We start from the raw sequence: 8,003 nt of genomic DNA, 5'->3' as shown, positions 1-8,003 counted from the left end.
TGGATCACGCAAAGAAAGGGTTCTTGCCTGTGTTACAAGGTACGAAATTGAGTAAGACTCAATGCCTGACCACTGCAGAAGATAGAGAGAAAAAGAAAGATGTTCCCTATGCTTCAGCCATAGGCTCTATCATGTATGCAATGCCACTATAAAAAAATACACTTCTGTGATGATACGTGTTTGTCACAGTAGGTCGCATTTTCTGTCATGCATGTACATCCATGATGATTTTATGACAGAATCAAGATAGTCATACATGTGTTGTCGTAGAAGTGTTCCATGACATTACCAAAATTATCATCACGGAAGTGTGCACTTCCATGACGATAAATCCCGCGTCACAGAAGTGCTTTCGTCAAGGGTGACCGACACGTGGCATCCACTGTAACGGAACGTCGTTAAGCTATCGGGTCGGGTTTTGGATCCGATAACCTGTTAACAGCCCCGACCAATGGGGATTTTCCATGTGTAAAATCATCATTGGCTGGAGGAAACATGTGTCGGCTCATTGTTGGGACAGATGTCATCCACTCATTGGACAGAAGGCGCCTATGATACGTCAACACGTGGCACGACCCAACAGAGGCCCATTCCTGTAAAAAGGCCGGCCCATTTGACTTGGTCAAAAGGTGGCGGCCCGGCCCATGTAAAGCCTGTTAACGGCCTGTTCGCATATAGCTCATTTACAGCCCGCTAACCCAAGGCCCGTTACGCCCTATCCGAATTAGGCCCAGTAGCGTCATCTGGGCCACCCAATATGATTCCAGCCCATTTTCACTTCTGGCCCATGTATGGCTCATGATGTCTTTCGGCCCATATGAGGCCCTATGTAAATCTTGGCTTATTTAACGGCTCGTGGTGAAACTGGCCCGTAATGAACAGTGTATCACTTTACACCCATTAACGGCCCATGGTGAAACTGGCCCGTAATGAACAGTGTATCACTTTATACCCATTAACGGCTCATTATTCCGTTGGGCCGTTTCCAGCCCATGTTATCTTTCGGCCTTCTCAGAGCCCATTTATTCTTGGGTTCATTTCTAGCATTCGTTTACTTACGGCCCGTTACTGTCATTTTCTGTTTGTGGGCCAAATTCAGCCCGTGGTTACAATCGGCCAGTTTGTGGTCCGTTAATACGTTGGGCCGTTTTCATAGTGTCATCAAATACGACCTATTAATGATGGCCCGTTATGGTCGGCCCATGAACAGTCGATTCCAACTCTAGCCCGTTTACGGCCATAATGCGGCCTGTTATTGGCTCATGTTTGGCCAATCGATCATACTGCCCGTATAAGGCCCATTGATGATACGGCCCGTAGAAGGCCCATTGTTTCTATGGCCCATAGAAGGCCCATTGTTTCTACGGCCCGTAGAAGGCCCACTATTTCTACGACCCGTAAAAGGCCCACTATTTCTACGGCTCGTAGGAGGCCTAGTGTCACTATAGTAAATATTAGCCCATGGTTATTGTGACCTAGTTTTAAAAAATAGGTTATTGCAGCCACTAGCAAACCGCGGAAAAAGAACTGCAATGACTACAAGCAAACAAATAAACAAGACAACAAGGAAATAAATAAGCAAGCAACTTACGCTAGGCTATCATGGCTATCACACATATTACATCCATGGGGCATCAAAGTTCGCCACCAGTGCAAATAAACGCGCCGACAAAAAAATATATAAAACTGAGAGCACTTCAGAAGGCACTAGGCCTGGCCAGGTCGGCCCCCCCAAATAGCTGAAGAAGCTGAGTAGACCTCAGTTGTGTCAACGATAGATGCATCAACACCAGATTTAAGGCATGATGGTGCGCACGGCAGTCCTCTGACATCTTCATTGCATCTTTGACTTCAAGTCGGAGCTAAGCTGAAGCAAGCATTTCCGCTTTAAGTTGAGACTGAAGAAGTCAAACTGATTGAGGCAGCGACTGCACAGAGGTTGTCTCACACCTGCTAGTGAGTAGCTTCAACTCACTGTCTTCATCAAGACAGGACCTTGGGGTCATCTCGCTGTCCTCAAGATGGTTTGGCTCACTATGTTCCCTAAAGTTCTGCCTGGCGCAAGAGATACAAGTCTGAAAGAGAAACAAGGAGACACGTAACAGTTTTCACAATTATATAAGCAAATAAATGGATCTGTTCTGCATAAGGAACATGTTTTTATAACTACAATTTGAAACTGGCAGTTGTTGCAAACATCCAATCAGATGTAAACAGCAAAGCAAACAAAAGTAGAGGAAATGATGCCTATCCAAATCTATACTAGAATAAAGTTTGAAGGCTTGAGAAGGATAAACTTACATTACATGTTAACACGGGCTGGACAAAGCCCTTCTCCATGTTGATGGAAGGATAATTCAATAAATTTCCCAAAGAAAATTCTTTATAAGCGTTGCCATTATTCTACATTTTGCAAAGAGTAAATATAGATCAAATAATATTGGAAGAAACAGAGGATAATGAAGCTCAGGTGCAGACTGATGATACATAATCAAATAGCAATTAATTAAGTACAGCGTTACAAGGCAAAAGGGAGAGAGGTACTGACAAGAGCAATGCAGAGCCCATTATTGTTTTGAAATCGTATGATCCTTTGAGCAAGGAGATTCATCTGAAACTAGTTTTCATACAAGAGAGAAGGTAAGACACAAGCAGAAATTTAGGAGTTCAAATTTTGAATTGATATCATAGACAGTACCTGACGCTGGGCTCCCAGCAGGTCTAATAGAGGTTTGACCACTGGAGTAGGGGTAAAGTGTGGTACAGTTGGGCCTATGTTTTCTGTGGCTGCTGATCTATCTGATTTAACCGGTATCACTATCTTTTCTAAATACCTATTTTGTACTCCTTGAGAATCTGCACTCACCCTCTTCCTTTTGGACATCTATTACGAAAGAACAACATTTGACTGGAAAAATATAGTGTGACGACACATGAAATAGGTACAGAAAATGGATAAGTATGGCATATACTCATATATGATGCTTAAACTAAGTAGATAGTGTAACGAAATAGAAGTAATGCAAGAGGTCAGATGCAAAATATGTGCGACCAATACAACTTTGCAAAATTAGAGCAAGCACCTTGATGGGTGAATAAGATAGGCATCCTCCACCATGCCAAGTTTGTTAGCCAGTGGATCGTTCCGCAATATTCCTCTCGTACGCCCATTCTTATATTCATTTTAATAATGTTCAATATCTAACATGTATGAAAACATAAAAATAAGTGAGATTTTCTTTGTAATGTAGAAGTGATTAAACCCATTAACAGTGGCGGCACGGGCGCCTCGTTCTTCTATCCGCGCCATCACAGGTACCGACAAAAAAAGCGCGTTGGCTACCGCGCGTCTTCCCCGCGACCCCCGCCTCCTGTCCTACCGCCGCCGCCGATGCCCGTGACCTAGCCCGCGTGTCTCCCCCACGACCCCCGCCTCCTCTCCCGCTGCTGCCGCCGCCGGCGCCGGCGCCGGAGAAGCTCGCCTCCGCGCCCACAAGCCTCGGATCCGGGACGAGGAGGGGTGGATGAGACGGGGGAGGAGGAGGAGGAGAGTGTGGGGGTGTCTGGGGAGGAGCGAGGGGTGAGATGATGAGAGGGAGAGAGAGAAGAGGTGGTGTAGCAGGGCCGGACCGCCGTCCTCTTCCACTCCATCAACAGGCTTTCTCAACAGCAGGCTGCACCACCGCTCGAAAGCCACCGGTCTTCTTCCACTCCATCAATAGTTAGTTAGTCAGCCGCCTCCCAATGAACAACACACAGTCTGGATACTTCCTTGGGTCAATTCCCCTGTTTTTTCACTGTCATGTTCATCAGCAATTTCAGCGGCAGGGAGTGCTTGCCATATTGGAAACGAAGCAAGAACTGGATGGAGCTCAGGATTTTGCTACTACCTTGCTAATAGCTTTGTGAGGTAATTTGGCTACCTATTTGTGTGTTTCTTTTCTGCTGTACCGATGTCTATTTTAATTTAGAAAATAGAAACATGAAGTGTGATTTAAGCATCTCAATAGCAGATGTTGTTAGCATGAACATAATGTGTACCGTACCTACTGTGCAAGAGAGCTGTGCCTGTGTTCCATTGTTGCTGATGTAGTAGCTTTCAATTCGCAGGCATGTCACCGATGGCAAGTGCAAGAAGAAAGCACCAAGGAAAATCCACAAATCCAAGAGGCAGAAGCATAAGCGCGTCCTGCTCAATGATCTCTTGGGTGAACTTATCAAAATGCTAGGTGAGTTAAATAGGTGTGCATCAATCACTAGCCCCCTCGACACCTTATAGATTACGTCACAGCTAGCGTTGCTTCAGTGAAGCTGTCTCTTAATTTGGGGGGTCGTTTCCTTTTCCATGTGGTTATTTGGAATGTCAGAGTTGAGCGTGGGTATGTATAAATCTGGGTCATGTTGTTACTATCCATGTCCAATTGTCCAAGTCATGCTTTTGGGGTGAATACTGGGGTTCAGTATGTGTCATGGATTTCTTTAGTAGATCCCAATGAATGTTTATGCCGCTGAAAACGTGGATGACCTCATTGAAAATTAGTAACACCAGAAGACCTCTTGATGTTTGTTGACAATTCATTACATTGTGCATAATTGTCAGCATATAAAACTGTGTAGTACCTGCATCCATTAATTCCAATCTTTTTCTAATCCATCTGTCTCAGGCTCTCAGCCATGCATCTTGCATCAAACTGTATGTGCCTTGGAGTATATTGCTTCTTATATTGCACCCATTATTAGTGAAGAAATTGCGAAATGCTTACTATGCATGGTGATTATTTAATCAGAGTAACATCTGACATGAAAAGGCACTTCAAATCAGGGCTAATTTTCAAGCCTGAATACCTTTTACTTAGAACAAAGTACTGGTACATCTTCTCTATTTTTAAATGTAGCCATCCCACTCTCCCTGGAAGCCCCGCCCCCTGCTACATTTTCATGGTCACCGCCCCCAGGAACGGCCACAAGATGAAGCGACGCACAAGGTTTCTTCTCGCCTTCTTCTGGTTTTTCTCTTTGATATCCATTTGTTGCCTTGGGTATTTCTTGATTCCTTCTCTGGTGTGTGTGTGTGTGTGTGTGCGCGCGCGCGCCGGGTGGGAGCATCTACTGCACTAATAGAATGCCAAGCATAGGAAGAGGCTCCCCAAGATGATATATGCTTCTTCAGTTTACGCACATTTTTTAGAACTTTTTTCACCCAATGATAATTCATTACTGCTTGAACTCTCCATGGTCAGACAATTTGGTTGGTGTCATGTTCTGAATGCATGGTGATATTGATCACGTACAAGGCTTTCCGATTCAACCGCAATTTCCAGGGTAGTTGTTCTAGCAGGATATTGTATTTGTTACGGAAAACACGGATGAGTAATTACATGATATATTATTAATATTAAACTGTGTTGTTTCTCTGAAACTAACTTGGTATTTCAGCTATGGAAACTTATGTTCTAACCTTAGTTCCGTAGATGAATCTTTGTTGTCTTTTTCAGAAAGGGAATGTCTGGTATATCTTTCTTTGTGGATTTATTCAATGAGTTTTCTACATTGGGCTGCATTGTTAAGAAAGAGTTTGATGATGCCACAAGAGCAAGAATTAAAAGTCGTTTGTAGAACCATGTTTCCTCATGGCAGGAGGCAAGCAATACTTTACTATTACAATGTTCATTTTCAATACAATCAGAAGTATGACACTGATTGTCAATTGTGCGTTCATGCAGGTTGCGCGTTCATGCAATACTTTACCCATGAAATGGCGTGTGATTCAAGTTCTTCGACGGAATGGGCCCAACTCATTCAGTGAAGAAATTTCAAGGTTCTCTTTCGGAACTGGTTTGAGCTTCTATAAGTTCAGTTTGAAGAACAGTATCACAGAATAAGGAATCATGAAAATAATGAGGTAACAGCAGAGGGTGAGTGTTGCAAAAAAGATTGATGACTGGAGCTAAAAACAGGCAAGAGAATGTACAGAAAAGCCTTACTTTAGATTTAGCCAGTAGAGCATGTGCCCTTCGCATAGGGATAATAACTTTTAGTAAAACAGCAGCACCGGTTTGATTCAGGGTATACAATATCTTACAAACAGTCAAGGATTCACCAACTCACCAGTCAAGCATGTGTGCAGAAGTACATTCCTACTCATCATGAGGACAGGTGTCAAGAAGGAACTAGGGATACCCATAGCATTTCCCCACTGTTTAATCAATCTTAGTGGAACTGGGTGGTCATGTAAATTAGTTTCACTTGGGGTGCATCCATCAGCCTCCTTAACCACATAATAGACAGTGGAGCTGAAACTTCCCCTCTTTTTTTAAGAATGCCTAGTCGGGTTCTTCTCCTACCAGTATCGAATAGAACTCGAAATCGAATTTTATTGCGGGAAATTAGGATTTCATGAGGGAGGAAAAGGGGGTGGAGAGTCGTACAACGCATTGGTGGGATGAAGATCAGAGAAGCGAATGCCTCTCGTAATTGATTGAAAAGTGCTCTGCTGCTTCAAATATCATGACAATTCAAATACAAACTGCAGGCCTGTACTTACGGTCAGAGATGATGGCTGAACATTCCTTATTTCCAATAACAATACTTTCCGCTTGAAGGAAGTTTCTTATTGGATTACATAATGCTTCCAGATCATCTTCGTTCTGGTCATAGCTATTCTGAGTTGTCATAGTCTTCAATGTTAGGCATCTAGGTGCCCTAAGCAGCTTGTCATTGACTGATTGATTTAGAAAACACATAGATTCCTGTTTCGCCTGTAGATAAAGTATGGTTAAATAGTTATGGAATTCCTCAGGAACTGTGTCCTGAAGTTTCCCACTTTCGAAGAAACTGGAAACCCATAATAGTTTCCTATGGTTATCTATGATCTCTTCTAGGTGCTTGGCAAACTCATACTCCCTGTGTGAGGTAATATATAAGATCTTTTAGATCATTAAAGTAGTGATCTAAAAAGTCTTATATTATTTTACAGATGGAGTCTTCTTACCACTTATAAGCAACATACTCACTGAATCTACTCACGCTCATTCTGGAGTGATGAAGAATTGAGATGATAATGGAAATAAGATCCATGACATGTTGTTCCTAAGATGTGCGACTGATTGCAATGGAACAATATGCGGATGCACAAGTTCTTACCAAAACAGAGGTAGCACGGTCTAGAATATGGGACACCAAACTGCAAGGGACTTAGGAAGAATTATTGTGTGTTGAAACTGAGAGTTGAAAGGGAAGCTAGCAACTGGTCATGTATATCAGACACCTATCACAAGCAATTGATACTGATAGAGTCCAAATACTACAGTCAATTGTGATTCGAATAATTCTAAGCTTAAAAGAACCTCGAATCCAACAACATTTTCCGCGCACCATCTACTCGATGGTATGCCCATATGGATTGTTTGATCTCTTCTCCTCTGCAGACTGCAGGTGCAAGTCCCCCGCTCATTGAGGGCGTGGTCAGATTGCTTAATGAGTTCTTTTATTTTTGGGATTTTAAGATGACTATTGCTTGAGCACCATAGTTGATTGCTATTTATTTCAGATCAAATTTCTCAATCAATTTTTCCTTCCAATTGAAATGAAATATTCGGCAAAATAGAATGATGTATATTGCGAGACTATGTACTGTAGGATTTATTTGAGTAATGATGTGAAGGCAATGTATAAACTTGGTGAATTCACTTCAGTTTGCTGATACTGACATACCGCTATGTGTCCAGCAAGTGTGATTTGCAAGTCATATATAGTATGTATTCACAAACTTTTCTGTGTGTTCCATTGTACTAAGTCGAACATCCATGAGCACAGATTTGGTTCTAATCAGGTATCACATATTTCATGCTTGCACTATAGTTTATTTCTCCATCTGTGCATAGTCAGTCTTGAGTACATGCTCTTGTGCCTGCCCAGCTTGCTCTGTTACTGAACTTGCCCTCTCTTCCTAAAGAGCAGACCTGATTTCCTTTATGTCCTTGAAGCAAATACCACAATGTCAG

At 42.6% G+C, this 8,003-nt stretch overlaps 1 protein-coding gene across 9 annotated transcripts; it reads left to right on the top strand.

The window, feature by feature from the left end:
* Positions 1-3,300: 3,300 nt before the first annotated feature.
* LOC125535985 (uncharacterized) lies at positions 3,301-7,778 on the top strand. 9 transcript variants are annotated; one of them, XR_015615811.1, is made up of 5 exons: positions 3,301-3,721; positions 3,814-3,910; positions 4,111-4,229; positions 4,896-5,640; positions 5,724-7,778. XR_015615811.1 is itself a non-coding variant. In XM_087543322.1 (5 exons), exons 1-4 carry the CDS (start codon positions 3,586-3,588, stop codon positions 4,970-4,972), a joined length of 429 nt encoding a protein of 142 aa, XP_087399448.1. In that variant the 5' UTR covers positions 3,301-3,585; the 3' UTR covers positions 4,973-4,985; positions 5,724-7,778. The 9 variants fall into 9 exon arrangements, 3 of the variants coding, with proteins under 3 accessions (XP_087399448.1, XP_087399447.1, XP_087399446.1); XM_087543322.1 differs by having other exon boundaries at positions 4,896-4,985; XM_087543321.1 differs by having other exon boundaries at positions 4,896-4,985; positions 5,496-7,778.
* The last annotated feature ends 225 nt before the right edge of the window (positions 7,779-8,003 follow it).

Source organism: Triticum urartu, chromosome 2A, assembly GCF_056163025.1.
Source record: "Triticum urartu cultivar PI428250 chromosome 2A, HENAU_Tu73, whole genome shotgun sequence".
Classification (NCBI taxonomy): domain Eukaryota; kingdom Viridiplantae; phylum Streptophyta; class Magnoliopsida; order Poales; family Poaceae; genus Triticum; species Triticum urartu.
This window is presented reverse-complemented; position numbering and strand designations above follow the sequence as displayed.